General features: G+C 38.5%; 3 protein-coding genes across 4 annotated transcripts in view; 2 read left to right on the top strand and 1 right to left on the bottom strand.

The window, feature by feature from the left end:
* LOC139947234 (uncharacterized) overlaps positions 1-5,641 on the top strand; it is a 79,724-nt gene extending 74,083 nt beyond the window's left edge. The window contains exons 67-69 of the mRNA XM_071945112.1: positions 242-732; positions 1,168-1,299; positions 2,352-5,641. Coding sequence (XP_071801213.1) covers positions 242-732; positions 1,168-1,296 — 620 coding nt within the window. The 3' untranslated portion in view covers positions 1,297-1,299; positions 2,352-5,641. The remainder of the gene's footprint in view (positions 1-241; positions 733-1,167; positions 1,300-2,351) is intronic.
* Positions 5,642-6,832: 1,191 nt separating this feature from the next.
* Positions 6,833-19,911, top strand: LOC139947415 (monocarboxylate transporter 12-like). 2 transcript variants are annotated; one of them, XM_071945319.1, is made up of 5 exons: positions 6,833-7,428; positions 8,980-9,087; positions 16,762-16,902; positions 17,877-18,689; positions 19,781-19,911. In XM_071945319.1, exons 3-5 carry the CDS (start codon positions 16,812-16,814, stop codon positions 19,891-19,893), a joined length of 1,017 nt encoding a protein of 338 aa, XP_071801420.1. In that variant the 5' UTR covers positions 6,833-7,428; positions 8,980-9,087; positions 16,762-16,811; the 3' UTR covers positions 19,894-19,911. The 2 variants fall into 2 exon arrangements, with proteins under 2 accessions (XP_071801420.1, XP_071801419.1); XM_071945318.1 differs by lacking the exons at positions 6,833-7,428; positions 8,980-9,087 and adding an exon at positions 12,124-12,403.
* Positions 19,912-20,004: 93 nt separating this feature from the next.
* Positions 20,005-25,778, bottom strand: LOC139947414 (monocarboxylate transporter 12-like). Its single transcript, XM_071945317.1, has 4 exons — positions 25,334-25,778; positions 24,900-25,043; positions 23,618-24,433; positions 20,005-23,295 (listed from the first exon to the last, which is right to left on the bottom strand). The coding sequence occupies exons 1-4, from the start codon at positions 25,530-25,532 to the stop codon at positions 23,159-23,161; spliced, it is 1,296 nt and encodes a 431-aa protein (XP_071801418.1). The 5' UTR covers positions 25,533-25,778; the 3' UTR covers positions 20,005-23,158.

Raw genomic sequence — 25,778 nt, 5'->3', positions numbered from 1 at the left:
AGGTCTCAAAATCAAGCATCAGAAAGCACACAACTTCACGTGACAGGTTTTTTTTTCTTTCATATATTATCTCGCAACTTCGACGACCGATTGAGGTCAAATTTTCACAGGTTTGTTATTTTATGCATATGTTGAGATACACTCAACTGTGAAGACTAGTCTGTGACAATTACCAATAGTGTCCACTGTCTTTAAGGCATTTAACACCCTATATCTGTGAACACTGTTATACCCTCTCCAGACCATGGAGACATCAAACACGAAGAAGCGTCTCAAGGAGGGAAGCTTAGCATCAACTGCGGATCAGAGTATGTAGACATCATCTCCGGCACCTACAGTGTCTTCGATAGAAGCAGTGCAGGGTCACCCACCGACCGAGACTGCCCTACCGACAACACCCTGGACGTACTCGCCAATCACATCATCGGTGGTAGTAAACTCAAGGTCATCTCCTCAGCCATGCAGTTCGGCGACAGCTGCCAGCCGGAGAACAACCTCTTGAACGTCACTTATTTGTGCTCAGAGGAGCTTCCAGTGCACGAGGTGGAACACGGTAAGGTGGTTCACATGAGAGCTTGTGAGAATAGGATGGTTCAGCTGAAGTGCAAGAAGGGACAGAAGATGGAGATTCTGAGCGCTAAGTACGGGAGGAACGCCGGGAGTGAGGTATGCCCGAGCAAACAGATTCGTACGACAAGTTGCTTAGCACCACAGGACAAGACCCTTAAAAAGGTAGCTTTTTAATCAAGGAATAAAAGAGTAGGCGACGAGTTCTTAAACGTGCTTATTCGATATAAAGATGGTCAAACTTTTCTCTTAACATTTTTGCCAGAAGTGCTAAAGCTTTTGAGAAATTAGTAACACCTGTTTCATATAGGCGCGCTAGAGTCGCGCTCAACCAAATAAATCAGACGGACAAACTTATTATAACATTCATATTGGCTCGACTCATGAAAAGATCGACGTCTCAAACCATGGCGCTCCAAAGTTATTCCAAACAACTGCAACAGTCGATCTTTCAACTTCTAGCTAGTCTAGTCCCTCCTAACTGTTTCAGACGTTAATCTGTTCATGAATTTCAAAGAATTTAGTTCAGCACGACTCTGTGCTTGTCTGAAGCGGGTGTGAAACGCTTTTTATGATAATGTATTTTTGTTTTTCTCGCAGCTTGAGAAGCATTGCCGTGGACGTGACAAGTGTATAATTCACGTGAATGGACGACGTTTCTTCAGAAACGATCCATGCAGCGGAACTCACAAGTACCTTGATGTAACCTTTAAGTGCAACGACTATTAGAAAGTATGCAAACTTTAATTTTATCAATTAAAGGGAGTGTAATTACTCAAAAAATTAATGATCATAACACCTTTGACATTTTAAGAAACAATTCCTTTGAAAGGAAAGTGGTTTAAGTGAAAGATATTCAACAAAATGTCAACCTGAGAAAACTTGTTTGCATAAAATTCATGAAATCACACATTTCATCATTCAAAAGCTTTTCTTATGTCAAAAACTTTTTAGCAGTCTTTAGTCTTTGAACAAGGTTAAAGTTGGTGTCAAAGATTTTTTTTAAAATCATTATAAGTGATGTTTGAAGCTTTGCACAGTGTAAAGGATAAGGGCCATGTCAAACGAGGCAATTCACAGGCAACCAGTTCCAGGCAATCTCCATGAAGAAAAAGCATTCACATTTGAATGTTCACCTATTTCTCTTGTGGATTGTAAGACAATGTTTGAAACATGGCCTGTTTGCTACCAAAGTGGTTCTGCAGCATGCACTGTAGTTGGTTGCCTGCAAGTTGCCTGCAAAAGTTGCCTCGTGTGACAAGGCCCTAAGAATGAACTATAAATAATAGTAAACTTGCTGCTACAACCATGTAATAAATCTCTTCTTAGGGAGTGTATACTCTGGAAAGAGTTGGTTTGGTCTTGACGTTTTAAACAGTATACTCTGCTCGTCTTCACGAGAAAAAGAAAAATGAAGACGAGTGGAGTATACTGTTCGAAATCGTCGAGCCCAACCGCCCTTTTCAGAGCCAACATTCCCCCAAAGGAGAATTGACCAAGTTCATAAAGCCTGTAAGCATGAAAACCTGCTAAGCACATACAAATCTCGCTATAGCAGAAACTGTTTACCAGCCAAAATTCCATAAAATTTACATTGTCGCAACTGGTGTCCCTCCCATTTTTTACTTAGCAAAAGAAATTTGCTTAGCAGTCTTTTCTGCTTCACAGCTTTATAAAATTGGGCCAGGTCTTTGACACTTCTTATGTTGGACTCTAGATTTGAAAATATTGTTTCTTTATTGCTAACTTATTTTATATTTTTCCCCCTTTTTAAAAATCTACAGGAAAGCTCAACATCTGGAATATCAAAACCAACTAGTCTGCAGGCAAAAAAAACCTAAACTCATTGGGATTGATTACTTTAGCTTGTAAGCTTAGTGTTAAATGTGTATTTTTTGTAGGACACAAAGCACAATGTCCTCAGATCTATTTTAAACCTACACGGTTTAAAGAGAATGATAGTTGAAACCTTACTTTAAAATACTACTTTCTGAGATGCTGTAGTTTATGAGAAATGTGTAAAACAATGCCACAAAAAAACAACTTTCATCTCATGAGAGTAAAATTTTAAGGGAAGCTTTCTGCCATCATTATCTTCATTTCAATTCAATTCAATTCAATTCACATTTATTTCCACAAAATCATTTCCACAAATAATACAGACTACATTGTAATGCATACATGTATATATAAAATACAACAAAAGAATACAATTAGAGGAAAGCGTGTGGAGGCAAGGCTCAAAGTAAGCCAGGTAGCTTGTATCAGTTTGCCTACATAACAATGTTAATCTGTGGAACTTGTGTTTTGTGTCCTAAAAAAAGTACCCCGACCCTTTAAATAGATCTTGTGCATTGACTTCATCAAGTCACCATCTTAGAGGTAAACCGTTGATGAAACGATGGAACCTCACAGATCAGTACGCATGACGCACAAGATTGACAAATAAACAACCTCTATAGGAGACTTGCAGGGATGATAGGTGGCAGCAGACTTACCAGGTAAATCCAGGAGTGCGTTTTGGCGACCCCAACCAAAAACTGTTTCTGACGTCATAACCAAAACGGTAACCGAGCTCACAACTCGGTTATCGTTCAGTCTGAACAGCAGAACCAACGACCAACAACCGAAACAGTTTTTGGTTGGGGTCGCCAAAACGCACTCCTTGACTTGCAATCACAAGGTTGTGGGTTTGAATCCCCAGCTAAACGCTGAGCTCACAATGACTAGAATAAATATTGTTGTCTAGTTACTGAATCACAATTTCTTGATTTGTGTAATTCATAATCATAGACGTTAAACCAATGTTTGTGAGAGAGATTGGCTGTTGCCAGCTTGGCGTTTATATCCCTTGTGGTCTGCTGCCACCTAGCGTTGGAAAGTCTCCCATTGCACCTCTAGGCGATTGTGCCCTACGCAAATGACGTCATGCGCATAAGGTCTATTATGTAACAGTTGCTTTTAGTTTTTACCGATATTTCCAGAAAATAAAGTAGAGCAGGTATAATATTATAGAATATGGTTAAATAGACTATATCATAATGAAAATAAATATTTATTTTAAAATCTAAAAGTTGAAGGGGTGTTAAATAAATATGTATCTATCATTAAAAACGTAATGATTATTTTAAATATTTAAGGTGATTAAGATGTGCGATATTTAAGTGCAATACAATATAAAATTTAATCAGCAGTTTATTGAAAGTCTTTAACAAGCAAACTTTGTCTTAGGTTTCTGGTATCGTAAGATTGCCCCCTTTAGAAACAGAAGACAAAAATATGTTATAATTTGCCTCAAGTGGTTTTGGGTGTAATGTTTAATTTTATATAGATTGGAGGAAGAGCTATATTTACATTGAAACTGATGATATTTTTAAAGTTTGAAACCTTGCTTTGTGGAAACACAATTGGTGGGTTTTTTGAAGGCACCATGCACATATAACTCTCTGTATGAGTGGTGGTGGTTCTGAAAAGAACAGGGCCGAATTTCATAGAGCTGCTAAGCACAACAATTTGCTAAGCATGACATTTATGCCTCGATAAAACAGGATTACCAACCAAACTTCCATCCTAGCTCACCGAGAGAAAGTGATGGGGAGAGAGTTCATTTGACCTGATGTCTCCAGAAGACGATCAGAGCATACTGATCGAAACGTCGAGTTGAAACCAACGGTTCTTTTCAGAACCACCCCAAGAACTCATTAGAGATAGTCATTAAATGGTGTTACTGCAAACCTTTCTATATGATGTCTCCACAAAGACCAACGGGGCTCGAATTTGGGGGTAAAATACACAAGGCAGCAGGTCTAGTTGCTCAAAATGTTTACTGGACCAAACATTATTTTACATGACCAGAATCAAAATAAGAAAAAATTAGTGACACAGTTTCACATGTATCTAATTAGCACCGAGACCCACTGTGTTATTAAAGGCAGTGGACACTATTGGTAATTGTCAAAGACTAGCCTTCTCACTTGGTGTATCTCAACATATGCATAAAATAACAAACCTGTGAGAATTTGAGCTCAATTGGTCATCGAACTTGCGAGAAATGAATGACATAAAAAAAACACCCTTGTCACACGAAGGTGTGTGCGTTTAGATGGTTGATTTCGAGACATCAAATTCTAAATCTGAGGTCTTGAAATCAATTTCGTGGAAAATTTACTTCTTTCTCGAAAACCATGGCACTTCAGAGGGTGCCGTTTCTCACAATGTTTTATACCATCAACCTCTCCCTATTAATCGTCACCAAGTGTCCAATAGTGTCCACTGCCTTTAAGAGATGGGTGTGGTTATGCATACTTAAAAAAAGGGGGGGGGATACCACCAACATAGAGCTATAGGTAGCTCAGTTGGTAGAGCTCGGCACGTTAATTATGAGGCCGTTGGTTCGCAGCCCACTCTACTCAATTTTTCTTCTTTGTTCAACCCCAAATCATACTTCATTTTCAATAGAATTGAAAGGTGTCATTCATCATTTGAACATATTTCTGTTCAATGTTTTACACAGTGAGTTATTTGAGTGCTATTCAATTAGAAAGAAAAAGCAAAAAAAAAACCCAAAACACACAAGGCAGCTGGACTTTTCCCAGTCATGGGTTTACTGGCCCAGTACTAAAGCTACTGTCCTCTGGTCTGTGTTTCTGTTTTAAATTCGAGCCCTGTTAGTTTTCAGAGGTCATACTTTCATTATTAATACCTTAATAATTTACACTCAATATTGTGATAATGGTATTTGGGGTGATTGGGTTATAATATTAATAGACAATGGCATAATTATTTAAGTACAGACTAAGACATATTTTCTTTTAGATAAGTTGTAAGGAAATATTACAAACAATAGTAAGTATTGTGTTTTTTAGAACAGACTCTCTTTAAAATCCGAGACAACAGACTTTTTGAGATATGATGGCTACTATAGGAATGAACAGCTTGCTTTGGATGTATGAAGACAACTTACCCAAACTTAATGTTGTCATTTATTGTGTCCACCAAATTTCAAAATGGCTTGTTAACATGGTATAATGCCTTTATTATGGTGTCAAGGTACGAAGTAAAAGAAAACTTTCTCTTGGTGTAATTTCTAAATGAAGTTTCAGTTATAATTATTGCTTCTGTCTAGCCCACCTTGTTGAGCTGTAATGGCTCTCTTTAAACATGAGTCTCATCACAGTCACATAATGGCGACTGTGATGAGACCGATGTTAAAAGAGAGTCATTTACAGCTCAACAAGGTGGGCTAGCTTCTGTCTTGACATAATATTGTTCTGTCTTAAAAATTATGTTGTCCCTTTCTGAACAAGGAGGGGACAACCTTGGACCAGAATGACAGGCCTCAACTCATAAAAGGCAGTGGGTTCCGTCTCTACAGCAACCAAAATCTGATTTAAACTTTCATGAAATCTAGATAAAGACCTGTAATTTGCAATTACTCAAAATAATTGCTATCATAGCAGCTTACTTGGTAACGAGCAATGTAGAGCTGTTGATGGTATAAATCATTGTGAGAAACGAATCCCTCTGAAGTTGAAGTAACATAGTTTACTCAAATAAAGACTTCAACTGAAGCCTTTCCTATTCATCTGGGCCCAATTTCATGGCTCTGCTTACCGCCGAATTCTGAGCTTACGATCGCGATTCCCCGCTTACTTGCAATCGCCGAAATTCTGCGCTAGCCTTGTAAGCGTAGAATGCCTAGTAACGTGAAGTACGCACGCGCAGACGCCAAAATTAGCCGCTAACCCGTGAAATACGCTTGCCGTAAGCACAGAATTCCCTGCTTCCGTAAGCGCCGATTCTGTGCTTACGGTAAGCAGAGCCATAGCACACAAAGTAATAGAACAAAGGTGTTTTCTTTCATTACTCTTTTGCATATTCGATGACCAATTGAGTCAAAATTTGCACAGATTGTTATTGTATGCAAACATATTGGTACAGCTGCTGCCCAATTTCATGGCTCTGCTTACCGCCGAATTCCGCGCTTACGATCACGATTCCCCGCTTACGTGCAAGCGCCGAAATTCTGCGCTAGCCCTTGTACGCCTAGAATGCATAGTAACGGGAAGTACGCAAACGCAGAAGCCAAAATTCGCCGCTAACCCGTGAAATACGCTTGCCCCCCGTAAGCAAATAATTCCCTGCTTCCGTAAGCGCCGATTCTGAGCTTACGGTAAGCAGAGCCATGAAATTGGGCCAATCTTTTACATGCAAAATATACCAAACGTGTCCATGCCTTTAATTTGTATTCAGCGCGTCTCTGAGGCAAAGGAATGTGGCATTGTTACGTATGCAGATTTTACCTCGTTATGTATGCAAATGAGGTATTTCTGGTTCACTAGCGAAATGCTGTGCTGCAGGGAAAAGAGCAATGCCACGCTCGTTAGGTAGTTTTGTACGGGGCGGCGGGCAAGATGGACGACGGGCTGACTGGATTGACCACTCACTTTATAACTTCTGAGGAAGAATTCAGAAAAGACATTTCATTTACAGAACTTTTCTCTGTAGTTTGCTTACTATTTGGATATATTTTAGGCGAACTACGACAACCTGTCTTAACATCCAGAACTGGGAGAAACAAACAGACAAAATGAGTTTCAAAACATCCTTTTCGGCCGTGCAGGAGAAATGAACAATCGGCATTGACCACGCTGGACTATTTTGACCTCGCAGTTCGAACCACAGCCTTGTTGTTGAGCTTGCACGTGGACTAAAAACTCCATTGAACACATTCTTTGCTACAACTGACGGGAACTGGAGATTTCGGTTTGCGAAAAGGAATAGTGGAATCATGGTTTTTAAGATAGCGTGGACACAGCCTAGTCCAGAGGATGGTGGAAGAGAGGGAGCAAAAAACACTGGGTGAGTGAGATGATAATGATAAAGATTTCACAAAACTAGCTAGACTTCTAGCTAGAAGTCTTTTATTATTTTCGTGAGAAATTACCTCTTTCTCAAAATCTATGCTACTTCAGAGGGAGCTGTTTCTCACAATGTTTTGTACCTTCTAAAGGGTCTATGTACTTTTTGTAGGACAAAAATATGTCCACAGATTTACATTAAACTTACACAGTTTGAAGATAATGATAGTAGAAAGCTTGCCTGAAAATAGGTGCTGCAGTTTTTGAGAAAAGAGTAAAACAATGTCAAGAAAATAATTTTCGTCTCAGTGATCATGAGACGAAAATTATTTTAGCATGTAAAAACGTATTTTCATGACATTGTTTTTCTCAAAACTACAGCACCTCAGCAAGTAATATTTTCAGGAGAGCTTTCTACTATTATTGTCTTCAAACGGTGTAAGTTTAATGTAAATCTGTGGACGTTGTGTTTTGTGTTACAAAAAGTACCCAAATCCTTTAACAGCTTTCCAATGCTCGTTGCCCAAAAAAGTCAGTTTTTAAGTTAATACTGTTTTGAGTAATTACCAAACGTGTACCTTCCCTTTTTTAACTACATTAAATTAGTTAAATACAAAACAACCATGGGAATACTTTTTAGGCATCTGAAAGCACACAGTGCAACAAGGGTGTTTTTCTTTCATAAGAATTGGGAGAATTCAGAATATTTTGTGGATGAGGCCATAAAAGGTTACTCAAAATTCTGGTCCATTCACTATTTTACCATATCAGGGTATTTTCTCTATTTTAATTAAATTAAATTGTTTGAATAAAACTACGAACCTTGGAATATCTGCAAGCACACAAATTTGTGTAACAATGGTGTTTTTCTTTCTTTGCATCCACTATTGCAATTGCGATGACCAACTGAACCCAAATGTTCACAGATTTGTTATTTAAAGGCAGTGGACATGGTAATTACTCAAAACAATTATTATCTTAAAACCTTAATACCTTACTTGACTACGAGTAACGGGGAGAGGTTGATAGTATAAAACATTGTGAGAAACAGCTCCCTCTAAAGTAATGTAGCTTTATGCATAATGTTCAAGTACACCAAGTGTGAAGAGTAGTCTTTGAAAATTACAAATAGTGGCCCTTGCTTTAAAGGTAGTGGACACTATTGGTATAGTTACTCAAAAAATTATTAGCACAAAACCTTACTTGGTAACTAGTCATGGGGAGCTGTTGATAGTATAAAACATCGTTAGAAACAATCGACTCCCTCTGAAGTAACATTGTTTTCGGAAAGAGGATATTTGCCACGAATTCTATTTCGAGACATCAGAATTAGATTTTGAGGTCTCGAAATCAAGTATTTAAAGACACACAACTTCGACTGCCAATTGAGTTCAAATTTTCACTGGTTTGTTATTTTATGCATATGTTGACACACACCAAGTGAGAAGACTGGTCTTTGACAATTACCAATAGTGTCCAGTGTCTTTAATATGTATGTATTTACTTCTTTATTTACTTAATGGTAAACATTCTCTTATTTTTGTGACTACAGAACTTCAATATCCTCCCCATTGCCACATCGGAGGATGGTTTTGTTTCCTGACCACCATTGAACGACTTTGTCTATGGATCCATTTGACGTAAAAGGAGGTCATCAAGGGTAGGCCATAATCTAACCCGTTTCTTTTGCAGCGCCCCCCCCCCCCCCTTCTCCCATTCGTGTACAGAGACAACCCATTTCTTTTGCAGGGTCCTTCCCCCTTTTCTCCCGCCCATGTGAACAGAAACTCGACTGAGTACTTGTTGATGTTGTCTACACACATGATTCTTTTGTTAAGTGACGTATCCACTTCTCAAGATGTTCTTTCACAGCTTGCGGGATTTTTCTTGTTTCATAATTTGCATTATTGGTCGAAGCCAGTGACGCTTCTGCGCAGTTCTTTGGACTTCACTCAATTGGAGATGTTCATTGGACTTCAAAGTCCTCCGTTGACACGTTTAAGTGCTGTAACGATATAGCTTCTTCAATAGCATAAATAAAATCATACTTACAAGGCAGTGGACACTAATGGTAATTACTCAAAATAATTATTAGCATAAAACCTTACATGGTAACAAGTAATGGGGAGAGGTTGATAGTATAAAACATTGTGAGAAACGGCTCCCTCTGAAGTAACGTAGTTTTCGAGAGAAAAAAAGTAATTTTCCACGAATTTGATTTCGAGACCTCACAGAATTAGATTTTGAGGTCTCGAAATCGAAGCATCTGTTTTATTTCATTATTATCACGCAACTAATATGCACTTATACACACCGATGTGTGTTAGCAATGTCAGTACTTATCCGAGTTCTGTGGAGAAAAAAAAATCACATGGCTTGGGTTCGATCCCACGACATTTTAAAATGGTTTTTAAATACTACACTCAAGTGGAAACTTACCTGTAAACACTAACAAGGAATTGCTTTTTACTTTGTACCTATATACATAATTATATAGAACACTCGAACGCTTAGTTTATAAGTTTTATTAAGACCGGGGTGTCAAGACCCAGTTCCTTCAGTTTTCTTAAACAAATATGTATAAAAAACGGCTTATTATTTGTGTTGTTTACAGTAGGTACGGCGTTTATTTACCAACCACTTCGTCAACAAATGTTGGGGGGAAAAACGCATTGTAATTTTTGTAATGCCCCAATTTGTACAGGTTTATTTCACTATGTGTAAACCTGTATTATTATTGGAATACTCCTGAACACAAACGGCCTTCAGTTAAGATATTTTAAGTTTATATTTACTACATTTTTAATTAACGGTAACATTATTTATAAAAACAAAACACGATCAATCCACACAAACGTGGTAGTGCGCTGTAACCTTTATGACGACAAACGTCGCGATTGTAAAAATTGTTTATACAAATCAATTTACAATTTATTCATTTATTAGGCGCAAGTTTCATTAAACAAAATATGTAGGCCTACAGATGCGAATTACAATATAAAAAAGGTACAGAAAGTTTAACAATGGAATATACACTGAAAAATACAAGAACAATAGTTAAAACTATCGAACAGATATTATACATCAGCCGGTTAAAGGCCACACTTAAAAACCTATTAAAAAGCCTGCCGAAATAATTAGGTTTTGGTGAGCAATGTTTTGAAGGTACCGGTACATGCGTTATTAGCGGTTGTGATGGCTAAAACTTGTTCGACATTTACAGCCATTGGACACTTTCGGTAAACAGTGTTGTCCAAGTCCCACACTTCGTGTATCACAACTTATATATAAAATAACAAACCTGTGAAAATTTACGCTCAATCGGTCATCGGAGTCGGGAGAAAATAACGGGAAAACCCAACCTTGTTTCCGCACTCTTCGCCGTGTCATGACATGTGTTTAAAATAAATCCGTAATTCTCGATATCGAGAATTGATATTGTAAGCATTTTTGTATCACTATTTCAAAAGAAGTCTTTCACCATTACCTTCTGTAAACCCTGTAAGTTATTTGTAAATCTGTGAAATTTTTGTTTCTGTACCGAAAGTATTCAATGGCTTTAAACCCAATATCAGATATAGAGATGTCCTTTGTTTAAGCTGATGAAACTTCACCCATTACGAAAGGGGAGATACATGTACAATTACTAAAATCGAGTAATCTGCGGAAAATTTGCCAACGCCAAATTCTGGTGAAAGGTCACATTTATAATTATAAACCAGCGAAAAAATCTATATGAGGTAATGTGGCGACTTCGATATAACCCAACCGTTTCCTCACCCCCCCCCCCCCCCAAAAAAAAAAGAGAAGAGAATTTCAGAAATAATGGGAAATAATAAAACGTTCTAATAAATGTTAAATTTTCATCGGGGATAAAGAATATTAAATTTGTTTTGTTACCCTTATCCTGACAATGCCCCTGTCTGACCAGTGGAAAAAGATCGGAGACCTCCTGCAGGACGGCCGATTAGTGAGTGTGATTAGATCTCTTTGTACTAAGGTGTGGTACCGCCACTCTGCACCGTTGCCTTCGTGTAAAGTTGAATCATTGGAGACAAGAATTGTGAATACACACGTTTTCATTTACCGTTTGTGGTGTTTACATGGAAATATTATAGCATATATTTATATATTTTTTGCAACTTTCCTGTCACTAGCGGTGGTTCAAAATTTGGGTAATAGCACACGAGGGTGGTTGGTATTCAGTTGTGTTTTTCGATTTGGTGGGCGAAAGTGTACACAAATGTTATCAGGTCTCAAAAAAGTTGGTGTTTCTTTATTATATCTATACGACATACGACACCATAGTTGAGTGAAGAACCAACCGTCGATTTCACAAAACTCTTCCTAACTTAAGACTAATCTTAGGACTTAAGACGAGTCCCAACCTTGCACTGTAGCATGCAGACCTTAAGATTAATCCTAAGTTAGGACGAGCATGGGACGAGTTACTCGTCCTAACTCGAGATAAGACGAGTCCTATAACTCTTTGTCAGTTTGTGAAATCGACGGCAAGTGCGCACGCACAAACTCACATACGCCAGGTCGCCCATTGTTTGTATAAGGTACGTGGGTGATTACGAGGTGTTGTGATTTCGTCACGCATCGTCAGTTTTTCAACCAGCCACGATATGTTAAAATGTACATCCAAGCTAGTCTATGTATTCCGGTCATGATGAAGGTTGTTTTGAATTGTGTACACAACACCATTAGGTGCGACCAGTGAGTGTGTAACCATGTGTAACTGACGGAAAACCGTTACCTTTAAGGGACCATGGCAGTTGTACCTGGGTACCAAGATGGCGGTATTTCTGGGTGTATCACAGTCTTCACAATGTGGATGTTGTATGCAGTTTGGACAGTTGTTGTAAAGGGTATGGCGGTCATGCTACCCACACTGCAAGAGCAGTTTCAGACGACAACATCGCTTATTGGCTGGGTGATTGCAACGACGGGTACTGCCATGGGATTGGCGTGTAAGTTTCGTTAAAGGAACACGTTGCCTTGGATCGGTCGAGTTGGTCTTTGAAAAGCGTTTGTAAAACCGTTTCTTATAAAATGCATATGGGTAGAAAGATGTTGTAATAGTAGAATACAATGATCCACACAAACATGCTTTAAAATTGCGTGGTTTTCCTTTTACCTCGTCGACTAACACGCCGGCCATTTATGGGGGTCAAAATTTTGACTCCCATAAATGGCCGACGGTGTTAGTTCGCACAGTAGAAGGAAAACCAAGCAATTTTGAGGCAAACTTGTGTGGATCATTGTATTCTACTTTTAAAACATCTTTCCAACCATATGCATCATATAAAAAACGGTTACAAACGCTTTTGTTTTGACCAACTCGTCCGATCCAAGGCAACGTGTTCCTTTAACCATTCCTCAAAAATAGTAGGCCTAGACTCTATAGGTCTATATAGTAACGTCTGCACGGGGCCAGTATTGCGTTCATGTTGGCCTCCTAAAAGGTACTGGACACTATTCGTAATTACTCAAAATAACGGTTAGCATAAAAACTTACCTGGTAGTATTTATGAGCAATGGAGAGCTGTTGATATTTAAAAGAAACGCCAACGGCTCCCTCTAAAGTAACGAGGTAATTTCTCACTCAAATAATAAGGACTCCAGCTGAAGCCCTTTATTATGCATCTGAAAGCACATCACAAAGTAATGCAACAACCTTGTTTTTTCTTTCATTATTCTCTTGCAACTTCGATGCTTCGATCAACAATGAACCCAAAGCTTCACAATATATTTGGATAGACCAAGTGGAAATACTGGTCTTTGACAATTTACCAAACGTGGCCAGCCGTCGATTTCACACAAAACTCTTCCTAACTTAAGACTCTTATAATGACTTAGGACGAGTCCCAACCCTGCACTGTAGCATGCAGAGACCTTAAAGACACTGGACACTATTGGTAATTGTAAAAGACCAGTCTTCTATCTTCGTGTATCCCAACATACGCATACAATAAAAAACCTGTGAATATTTGAGCTCATGGTCGTCGAAGTTTCGAGATAATAATGAAAGAAAAAACAACCGTGTGCTTTCAGATGCTTGATTTCGAGACCTCAAATTCTAAATCTGAGGTCTCGAAATCAAATCCGGAGAAAGTTACTTCTTTCTCGAAAACTATGTTACTTCAGAGGGAGCCATTTCTCACAGTGTTTAATATTAACAACAGCTCCCCATTACTCGTTACCAAATAAGGTTTTATGCTAGTAATTACTTTGAGTAATTACCAATAGTGTCCACTGCCTTTAAGATTAACCCTAAGTTAGGACGAGTTACAATTTACTCATCCTAACTTGAGATAAGACGAGTCCTAACTCTTTGTGAAATCGACGGCAGTGTCCTGAAACAACTGAGAATTTTATTTCTATATATCCTGTCCATGACTAGCTTCTGCTCATGTTCATCCTTTGAGTCTTTTAGTTTCTCTATTCATGCTTTCACTACCCTCTAGTTCCGTCTTAGCTCGTTAATTGGCCTTTTCTTTGTTTGTAAGTCCTGTTTCGTATACTTGTCTGTCGTTATGTGGGAGGCATCACCTTTAAAGCTGAGGCTTGTGATGGCTGTGCCCGTTACAACAATACAAAACAAAACAGGATAACAGCACTAAACTACAGGTTGGTTAAAGGCAGTGGACACTATTGGTAATTACTCAAAATAATTATTAGCATAAAACCTTTCTTTCTGACGAGTAATGGGGAGAGGTTGATGGTATAAAACATCGTGAGAAACGGCTCCCTCTGAAGTGCCATAGTTTTCGAGAAAGAGGTAATTTTCCACGAATTTGATTTCGAGACCTCAGATTTAAAACTTGAGGTCTTTAAATCAACTATCTAAACGCACACAACTTCGTGTGACAAGGGTGTTTTTTTTTTTCATTATTATCTCGCAAGTTCGAGGACCGATTGAGCTCAAGTCTTCACAGGTTTGTTATTTTATGCATATGTTGAGATACACCAACTGTGAAGGCTAGTCTTTGACAATTACCAATAGTGTCCACTGCCTTTAAACAAGGTATAAATAACGCTAGTAGAACAGTCTACGAAGTAAACAAAGGGACTTATAATGATACAAACAATACGAATGTTGTATTTTAAGTTCTTTTCTGAGGTCCAGTATTTTGTTGATAAGTATATTATCTATACAAGACTGCGTCTTTTGAATATGCCTCCATATTTGGCAATAATATGGAACTAAATGTCGAGTTGAATTGAATCGAGTTGAATTTCGGGTCACTCCAGCTCTCACCAGTACCCAAATGCAAAAATGTGAGAATGGAACTTCCCATAGAGCAATTCTTTGCTCATTATGCGTAGATGGTTCCTGTTTTGTTGACACTCGCTCCTGTACGGTCCCTTTTGGCCGAGTGCACTAATGGGGACTGTTGAATCTGATTCACAAACTCTGTGTAGAGCTGTGCGTTCGGATCGGCCAGAACACTTGAATGACAGTCGTTGCTCAAAGTGAAACCTCAACCGAACATCAACAAAACAACAATTCACAGAAAGAAAAGAAGCCACTGTGCCGTAGGCAGTGACTGTGAGGTGGGTTTGAAGGGAAGTTTTCAATCCACCGAAAGAAAATGGAGCCACTGGGTCGTAGGCAGTGGCCGTGAGGTGGGTTTTAAGTGAATTTTTCAATTCACAGAAAGAAAATAGTGGGGCCGTATAGGAAATGACCGTGAGGTGGGAAGGTTGAGACAGAGTAAAATGTTGTGTGGAAGGTTTTGACCCAAAGACGACGAGGGGCAGCCAATGAGTCAACAAATAAATTATAAGTCAACAAAAAGAGTAATTGAGGCAATTATAATGCGTTTGTTCGCCATTAATTTGATATTTCGTAATAACGATTTAAAAATCAGGCCCCAACCTCAAGGTTTGGACAAACTAAAAACACTTCTGCCGTTGACGGCGCGCGTCAAAATGACAACGCTTTGACGTCATTGTATGTGAGCTTGCTTTGTTATACCTCAACGCTGCAACAAAGTGGCTTTACAAATTGGAGCTCCCAACTATGACATAAGATGAGTGATTAAATTTCAATACATTTATTCCAAAGCTGTCATACAAAACAATAATACAATAATGTACATTTAGGTCGAAATTAAACAAGCAATATAGTATGAGGTATGAGTGGGTACACAATACTTCAAAAAAGCAGCAATTTAAAGACAACATTTAGGTGTAAGGTTAAGCGAAATGCTTTTGTGCCCTAACCTCTGGACAGACAAACATGTAGCATGATTCAACCAAGGAACACAAACAAAGACAAAGACAAGGGACAACACGGACAGACGAATACGTATACATGTATCTACCAACAACTCAAAAGCGAGTCATCATTAAGTTGACTCTTACTATTATTAAAGTCATGAATTATAAAATTATAATGAGTATGCATTCGAGTAGTAGTTATTGTAGTTTTTTTTCTCGAAAATACAGGAAGAGTGATTGCAGATCAAATTGTACATAATATTTTGCCCAATTTCAAATGATGAAAATCAGTGAATTTTAACAGTTTAAGAGTACAAAATAATGCAACAGTATGGCCAAGAAAGTCAGTGTTAGAAGTTATTCTAACGGAGCTTTTCGCGAATCTTTCAGAAAATATCTGGATAAGGGTATGCAAAATGATTAAGAGGTTTTCAACTAGTGGTTTAATCCCAACGAGACCTGGTTCTTGATAATTTTACCGAGACGAAGTCGAGGTAAATTATCAAGAACGAGGCCTCGGCGGGTTTAAACCAATAGTTGAAAATCGATTCAACACACTTTAATTCCCATTCATAAATACCTTTTCGGTCAAAAACATCAACACTTTTTGGTCAAAAAGTAAAAATAAATGCAACTATTACAATTGTGCATTGATTTTTTTCAACACAACACCCCTCCAGCTATGAAATGGTATAGGCCTTCTCCTTATAAGGGAATGTTGTGTGCGTCGCGCGTATCGCGTGATGTGGCACAAGTGTTTCAGCCGTCGACCAATAGGAATGAAGAAACTGTCTTAAAAGAACAGGTGCAAGCTCGCGTGTCACGCCCATGTTTCGACACATTTTACTGGTCATAAACAACTTGTTTATACACACACACGTGACGCGCTCTCCACCAATTGGAATAGCGAAACTGTGGTATTTATATTTTTTTTTACACAATTCAAATCTATTTATAGTCAAATGACTCGATGTCTGATTGATTGAAAACATTTTAAATGAAAATCAGTGAAATTCACGACTTGACATTATTTTTCGTTCAAGCAGGTCTTTAAATTATTATTTTCATTTTCCACTGATAAAAAAATCTTTTATTTTTACAGCCCCATTTGCAGGTTTAATTGGCCGTCGATTTGGGACCGGTGCCTCCATTATGATGACTGGGTTTATCGTCGGCGCCGCGGTCGTAGTTGGGTCTTTGTCAACAAGCATTATTCACTTGTCCATATCACTAACGCTTGCAGGTGAGAATGAGAGTATAACTGTAAAAAGAAGAAAGACAAAAAAAATTCTTTGGAGTTTAAACAGAAATGTTGTACTCACTTTTTAAAGGCAGTGGACACTTTAGGTTAATACTCAATGATTATCATAAAACCTTTCTTGGTGACGAGTAATGGGGAGAGGTTGATAGTATAAAACGATGTGAAAAACGGCGCCCTCTGAAGTAATTCAGTTTTCAAAAAGAAGTAATTTTCCACAAATTTTATTTCGAGACCTCAGAGTTAGAATTTTAGGTCTCATAATCAAGCATCTGAAAGCACACATGTGTCTAACGAAGGTGCACCTTCTTTTGACAAGGGTGTTTTTTGTATCATTATTATCTCGAATTCAAATTTTCACAGTTTTGTTATTGTATTCATAAGTTAAGACACATCAAGCGAGAAGACTGGTCTTTGACAATTACCAACAGTGTCCAGAGTCTTTAAACATATTTTATTGATTATAACTTTGCCACTTAGAAATCAAACACACACAATAACCTATAACACGTTTAGGGTTATACATGTGGAAAACGTGGGCACAAAACGTATGCTTAGAAATATGTTGAAATTCTAAACACTGTTTTTAGAGTTTTATTTGTTTGGTACATCATTGTAAGTTTGAATGCACTCTTAAAACGTCCTAGACCCAATTTCATAAACCATGTAAGCACACTAAGTTGCTAAGCACAGAAAAGTATTTCTTAACAGAGACAGTTTACCAGCCAAAACTTCATGAAGTTAGCATTGTTGAAGCTGGTGCACCACTCAAAGTAGCTTAGCAATGTAAATTGCCTTGTGTTTTTTTCTGTTTTACATCTTTATGAAATTGGGCCCTAGTCAGATTTAACCCAGATTCCGGTAATTTAGGTGTGTGCTTTTGAAATTGTTTGATGATGTAATGCGCTGTATAGGATTTAAATAATATTAGTTTCATTTTGACACGATCTTCCTATCAGGTGTTGGGCTTGGAATCCCAACAGTTCTTACCATGGCAGCAGTCGGTCAGCGGTTTACCACGAACTATGCAACAGCCGTCGGTATTTCCAAGTCGGGCTCTTCCATTGCAATGCTCACGCTGGTGCCCCTCATCCAACTCTTCCTGGATACGTACGGCTGGAGGGGAACCATGATGCTCATTGGAGGGCTCTCGTTTCATCTTGTCGTATGTGGCGCACTCATGGTCGTTGTTGATAAAAACTTACCTCACACGCATGCGTACATCGCGATGGAGCAAAACGAAGACCATTCTGAAAATGACGTCACCTCCCGATGTGGCACGTTTTGGAAGTACGTAACGCACAACTTGGATTTGAAACTCCTCCGAAACATGTGTTACTGGGCGGCAGCAGCAATTTATTGTGTTAACTATACAGTTTTTGACATGTGGATTATCTTCTTTGTGTCGATGGCACAATCGAAAGGATTCTCTCCCGAAGATGCAGCAATATTTGTCACCGTTGCGGGCGTTTTCAACCTGATATCCAAACTCATTCAAGGATATCTTATTGATCGAGTGTTTAGGTCTTGCTGGGCACCTCTGTGTGTAATGACGATTGTATCTTCTGCAATGTTAATAGCAACTCCCTGGCTGAACTCCTATTGGCTACTGATGACATCATCTTCTATATTTATGTTTTGCATCGGCATTACGACCTGTCTTCAGGATGTTCTGTTCAAACAGATATTTGGAGCCGAGTTACTGTCCGGTATTTTTGGCTGGTTTGGAATCAAACTGACAATCTTAAGACTGTGTGTGGAATTTATTCCAGGTAAGTTATTGAGTCATTCTGGAACAAAGCAGCATTCTACGAAACGCTTTGATCAGATTAGCCCCAGACTCCGAGAGTGCCAGGGGGCCTAACCCTGACCCATTCTCGGGTCAGGTTTACCCAGAAAATTTGTTCAAAAAAATTGACCAAACTGCGTCAGTGTGATACCCTTTGGGGTCAATTTGATATAAGACTCTGATTCATTGGTCGGAAATGGTTCTGGCCCCCTGTGACTCAGCTCGGGGTCAATTCCGAGCCAGGATGCTGGTTTATCACCAACATCTCGCATAATGGCTCCACATATAGTGTTCTTGGTATTAATTTGTTTAGGTAGATTTCTTTAAACTGGTGGTTCTTTTGTTGGTTATTTGGGGTGTCTAGGCCGAACGGATGAGATCACCGAACTCGAGCTCTGGTGTTTCTGTTCAGCAGAGTGGGGGTTCGAATCCCAGTCGTGATACTCGTGTGTCCCTGAGCAATTCAATTTACTACAATTGCTTCTCTCCACCTAGGGGAAAAATGGTAATACCTTAGGGGGCAGAGATGGTCCTTGACGTTGGTAAGCTTAGAGCGCTACGGCAGCACTGGCTGTACACTCCCCAGGGAGCTGAGATGGTTTTAAGGAATGAGAAGGCCCAGTGATTAGGGGTCATGATTTTGGAAGCGCTTTGTAAAAAGTGCTTTATAAAAAACGAATATTATTATTACTATTGTACCTGTTTATTTTTGATATATCTCGATAAAAATAAACTTAAACTTTTAAACGGTAGGCCTACTTGTGTTTTGAGAAAATGAAGCGATATCTGGGAACAATTAAGAAAAACATATATATATTATTGGTTTATTTAAAACATCCAAACTTGGCAGCCAGAGGCTGAATTGCGTTTAAAATTACAGAGCATAAGAAATATATATATACTATTTTTAAATTTACAGAAAAACATTAGGATATAAAAATATTTATTTAAGTACAAATACAAAATACAAGATATTATATCAAACATATCAAACAATTACAGGTAAATACGCAAGCTGAGTTACGACGGATTTAACAATCTGAGCTTTCCGTGTTTTTTTTTGTTTTGTTCCAGGTTGGTTTTACGATATGAGTGGTACCTTCAACGAGGCGTTCATCTTCATAGGCACAGCTGCAGCAGTCCCACTGATCCCACTGGTAGCGTACAGATACTTCAAGATCGTATGATTCCGTGGTCATCACACGGTGTGGTCAAAAACTCCATCTTATTGTGACCCACTCCGTGAAAATGAGTCAGATGTCGTCCAATGCAATGTGCAATATATATATATATATATATTTTTATTTTTATTATTATAAAGATCTATATTTGCATGGTTAACCTTTAGAACACTTACTTTTAGGCAATAAAGCTTTGAACACAACAGTTTTGTGATCATATATGTCTAATTTGTATCCTTTTGCGCGAAATGGTAGTTGAATTTTGTTTTTTTATACTAGTAATTCTTTTTTCAAAAAAAAATGGTTCATTGGCTAATTTCAAACGAGAGTAACTCGGCAACGCGATACACCCCAATGCTCAGACATAATACCAAGTTACTGCTGCTCGTGTGTCCTTTTCAGCCATGCTTATAACTCAATTCTTTAAATTGTCAACATCGGACTCATTTTCACAAAGCGGGTCACATTTTGTCATGGTCGCAGTACATTATTGCGCAATTTTTTCATGACACTTCTGTTGTTGTTTCTTGTGTACAGAGTAATAAATAAGTTGAACAACAACTGTTACCTAAAACCCCAGGGATGCACATAATAAATAAGCAAGCATTCTTTCCTACTTATCTGACAAAATAATGAAACATTATTTTTTAAAGTGAAGGTACACGTTTGGTAATTAGTCAAAACAAATATTAACTTTAAAACTGACTTGTTAATGAGCATTGGATATCTGTTGATAATATAAAACATTGTGAGAAACGGCTCCATCTGAAGAAGCATAGATTTTGAAATAGAGGGAATTTCTCACGAAAATAATAAAAGACTTCTAGCTAGAAGTCTTTTATTCCTATTTGAAAGCACACAAATTCGTCCAACAAGGATGTTTTATTTTTTCATCATTTTCTCCCACCTCCGATGACCAATTGACCACAAATTTTCACAGGTTTGTTATTTTATACATAATATGTTGAGATTCACCAACTGTCTGTGACAATTACCAATAGTGTACATTCCCTTTAAGAGAAGTTTAGCTTGTTTTATTATGGAGTGGTTTTACTGAAAGCACTCGTGTTTGTGGCTGCTACCATATACAGCAGCGACAGTTCAACGAGTACAGTTGTGTAACTATTTTTGTGAAATAAACTGTTCATTCATTTGAAAGTTTCAATGTACAAAATAATGAACGTGTGTTTTTGTGTTTGTATAAATGTGTGTTTTAACTGTAATAAATCTAAGCACAGTTAGATGAAAGCATGATTAAAAAGAAAAAGTCTCAAAATAATGTTCGCTTAATTGAAATATCAATGGATTGATCAATGTGTGGTGAAGAGGTTTTCAACTAGTGGTTTAAACCCGCCGAGAGAGGTTCATTCCATAGTTTGGGGACAGCCGATGAAAAGGATCTGTCACCCAATGTTTGTAACATGTTGGCCATGGGCAAAAATAAACACAACTTATTGTTAGAACGTAAACAGTGTCTGTTATGGATGATTTCTTTGCACCAATTAGATAACTTGTACTGCATGTTAAAATGAGAACTTTAAAAATCAATACGAAATCTGATAGGCAACCAGTGCAGGTGACGCAGAACTGGCGTAGTGTGGTCATTGTCTTTGTATACCACATTCTACCTCCGTGGTCCCCACCAGCAAGTCTCGCAGTTACAATAATCAACATGAATTAGGGTGACTGAAGAATCCTTATAGACAGATGTTTACAAAACACGTATAATGTTATGAAGATGAAAGGCAGAAATGGAACATGCCTTAGAAATATGAATATCAATACACACATTTGTATCAAATCAGGCACCCAAGTTTTTAACAGATATATTTGGTGCAACTCTTGAATCTCAAAACTTGATCTTCATACCAGACAATTTAGGTTTAGATAAATGGTGCTTTATATAGTACTTTTATAAATTTAGTTTTGTCATCATTGATCAAGAGTCTGTATTGAAGCATTCTTGTATACGAATATCATTAATACAGTTTTCTACAACTGGAATGGCCGCATCTTGGCTAAGAACCGTACCGGGTTAAAGGCAGTGGACACTATTGGTAATTACGCAAAATAATTATTAGGATAAAACATTACTTGGTAACGAGTAATGGGGAGAGGTTGGTAGTTGAAAAACATTGTGAGAAACGGCTCCCTCTGAAGTGACGTACTGTTTGAGAAAGAAGTAATTTTCCGTGAATTTGATTTCGAGACCCCAAGTTTAGAACTTGAGGTGTCGAAATCAAGCATCTGAAAGCACACAAGTTCCTTGTGACAATCGTTTTTTTATATTTTTATTTAATTGTTACCTCGCAACTTCGATGATCAATTGAGCTAAAATTCTCACAGGTTTGTTATTTATGCATATGTTGAGATACACCAAGTGGGAAGACTGGTCTTTGACAAATTCCAATAGTGTCCAGTGTCTTAAAAAAGGACAAATAATATAGTGGAGTATCGTCTGCATTAAACGGTGAACAAGGTTAAAACGTCTGTATTAAAGATATGCACTGTACACTAGGGGTAATTAGCATGAAAACTTACTTGGAACAAGCAATGGAGAGAGCTGTTGATAGTACAAAAAAATATGAGAAACGGCTCCCTCTAAAGTAACATAGTTTTTAAGAAAAGACATTATTTCTCAGTTAAAAAAATAAAATGGGTTTGCTGAAGCCTCTTATTATGCATCTAAAAGGACACCAAGTTGTGCTTTTCTCTTGCAACTTCGATGACCAACTGAGCCCAAATTTATGCATTTATATTGGGAGTACCAAGTGAGAATACTGGTCTTTGACAATTACCAAACGTGTCCAGTGCCTTGCCATTGGACCCGTTCGGTAAACAGTATTTTCCAAGGCCCACACTTCGTGTATCACAACTTCTATACAAAATAACAAACCTGTGGAAATTTAGGCTCATCGGAGTCGGGAGAAAATAACGGGAAAACCCATCCTTGTATCCACACGTTTCGCCGTGTCATGACATGTGTTTAAAATAAATCCGTAATTCTCGCGTTCGAGAATTGATATTGTTTTACTGTTTTCTCAAAAAGTAAAGCATTTCATGGACTAATATTTTAAGAGAAGTCTTTCACCACTACCTTCTGTACACACTGTAAGCTATTTGTAAATCTGTGAACTTTTTTTTTCTGTACCGAAAGGGTCAAATGGCTTTAAATACATTTGAAAAATAATTAAGCAATGAGAGACCACCTTTGCATTACATCAGCAATTTTCTCTCTTCTTTACGTGGCCAGACGCGGCTGTTGTTGAAGTCATTTAAGTGGCCAGCCGCATACACCCATTCGACGATCTTTCATTAGCACTACCAGAGGTACCATACCCAAAGACTGCACAACACCAATGAAGATAAATGCTCCATCGAAGTTGCCGCTAAGATCATACAACAATCCTACATACATGGAAGACGAAGAGAAACGAACTGAATATATAGACGGAAACGAGTAATCTGGTTATGTGAGCTGCACGTGTCTTTTGGTTAACAGAACATCTTGAAAGTATAAAACTGTAGGAAATGTAATATTGTTAATAAAACTATAACATAACTCAATCAACATAGGTGTAACGAGTTGTTTTAGCTATTGTTTGAAAGTACGAATGGAATACCATAATACCAATACGAGAACCGTTACCATGGGTAACACCGTTTTCAATTTGTCAATGTTGAACAAACAACTACAATAACAAGTTAAACTGAAACAAACTCTTCTTACCTGGAAGAAATTCAATGGCTAAGCGTAGAGCTCCTGTCTTTAACCCCAACCAGCCATATACACCGACCATCCTCTCTACACCAAAGACTTGTTTGAAAAGAAGATCCTGAAGACAAGTGAGGACACCAAGGCAAAACAAAACAGAGAAAGATGACATCATCATGAGCCAATAAGAGTCCAGCCACGGAGTTGCGCAGAACATAGCAGATGATGTGGCTAACATAACAAACATGAAACCCAAATAAGACTTGAATACACGGTCTACGATGAATCCTTGAATCAGTTTGGACAGCACGTTACCAACGCCCGCAACGGTGACAAATATCGCCGCATCTTCGGGAGAGAATCCTTTCGACTGGGCCATTGACACGAAGAAAATTGTCCACATATCGAGGGTTGCACGGGTTGAACAGTAAATTGTTGCTGCTGCCCAGTAACGCGGATTACGAAGTAGATTCATATCAAAGCTGTCGACTACACACTTCCACAATGTGCTACATCGGTGGTTGGTTTCTTGCCCAGATTGATTTTCTTCTTGTTCAACTTTGTCATATTTTCTCACTTCAGAGGTCCTCCTCTTATCAACCACGACCATGAGGGCGCCACAAACGGCAAGATGAAACGAGATTGCTCCAATGAGCAGCAAGGTGCCACTCCAGCCGTACGTATCCAGGAAGATTTGGGTCAGAGGTGCAAAGAAAAGGAAACCTATGGAACCTCCTGTTTTAGAAACTCCGACGGCTGTTGCAAAATTTGTTTGAAACCGATGAACAATTGCTGCTTTGGCGAGCACCCGTGATAGTCCAAGTCCAGAACCTGTACGAAATGAATTAACAGTACATTTGCTAATCAGTGAATACACACCTTGTTACAATCATATAACACAGACTTGATAAAAATAAAAATTACGCAGCCCAGGAATCAAACGAGTCTCGGTGACGTTACGATAGCACCGGTGGGGCAGCAGATTCTGTTCCCGGGAGCTTCTGCCCCGCCATCAATAGCGCCCTCTTTTGAATCCTTCCCCTCCAGTCCTTGTCAATTTCCAATCAGGAGGACAGAACTCCAGCAGATAGATTGCCTAAATAACCGTTATCACCGGGTATGCAGCAGACAGTTAGTCAGTCAGACAAGAAAGTTCTGTTTGAGTATACAGGCAGAAAATAAAATTTTACTTTGCAAGAAAAAAATTAACATTTCCTTGTTTAGAGTTACTCTAGACCAAACAGAAATCCCTTTATGCTCTCGAATAATTTATGTTCGATGTCATTATAGCACTTACTTGCAAACACCATTAATATCAAAAAGAGCTGAACAATGCTAGATGAAAACGATCCGGCAACACACGCAGCACCGACCATGAACCCACACATCATAACGGAGACACCGGTCCCAAATCGTCGGCCAACTAGTCCGGCAAAAATACCTAATGGAATAAGATATAGAGAGATCAAGTCATTAATAATTGTTGAGGAAACTTTCGATGTAGAACTGCTTCATTGATCTAGAGTGATCCAAGGTTTGCATGTACGGAGCGTACTTAATGGTAGTCAAAATAACAAAATTGTGTGTTGAATTATTTCATTTTGAATCTGCCTCAGTCTGTTGCAGGTTGTTGTCGGAGATTGCGCGTACCACAGTCGTCGGTGTTGAGGAAGAAATAGACATAATCATGACAAATTAAAGCAGCATAGAAATTAATTTCCCCATCATTACCTCCTGCTCCGGCGGTGGTGCAAATTGCTGCAATTACCCAACCAGTGAGTGTCGTAGTTGTTCCAAACTGCTCCTGCAAAGTTGGCAACATTATCCCAAGTCCTTTAAAGAATACCGTCCAGATTAAAGTGACCGACCACGCCGTCAAGACTGCAACCCACCCGTAAAGACCCCCATCTTGTCCCGGTAACTCTTGCATGATTTCTCCCTAGTGTCAAGTCATCTGCATCTGTTAGCTACAGTATGAACGCCTGGTGTGGCTATCCCACACAGTCTCGTACTGTGTTCTTATCTATGTGTACTACAGCCCTTGGTGCGTTATGGAGTAAGACTACCCCCAAAAAGACATTTAAGGCAACCCATCTTTTATTTGCTTTTTTGTTATTCACTCATCCAAAAGGCACCCCTCTACTTCGTTACATTCATAGAATATTGCATTCCTTCC

This window comes from Asterias amurensis, chromosome 14 (genome assembly GCF_032118995.1).
Source record: "Asterias amurensis chromosome 14, ASM3211899v1".
In the NCBI taxonomy this organism is placed as follows: Eukaryota; Metazoa; Echinodermata; class Asteroidea; order Forcipulatida; family Asteriidae; genus Asterias; species Asterias amurensis.
Note: the sequence above shows the minus strand (reverse complement) of the source record. Positions and strands in the feature narration are given on the sequence as shown.

Bases quoted from the DNA above. Each gene is read 5' to 3' on its own strand.
- LOC139947415 (XM_071945318.1), top strand. From the start codon at position 12,202: ATGGCAGTTGTACCTGGGTACCAAGATGGCGGTATTTCTGGGTGTATC. The intron at 12,404-16,761 runs GTAAGTTTCGTT...TTATTTTTACAG, and splicing joins TACTGCCATGGGATTGGCGT to CCCCATTTGCAGGTTTAATT. The intron at 16,903-17,876 runs GTGAGAATGAGA...TCTTCCTATCAG, and splicing joins CATATCACTAACGCTTGCAG to GTGTTGGGCTTGGAATCCCA.
- LOC139947414 (XM_071945317.1), bottom strand. From the start codon at position 25,532: ATGCAAGAGTTACCGGGACAAGATGGGGGTCTTTACGGGTGGGTTGCA. The intron at 25,044-25,333 runs GTAATGATGGGG...TTATTCCATTAG, and splicing joins CACCACCGCCGGAGCAGGAG to GTATTTTTGCCGGACTAGTT. The intron at 24,434-24,899 runs GTAAGTGCTATA...CATTTCGTACAG, and splicing joins GATATTAATGGTGTTTGCAA to GTTCTGGACTTGGACTATCA.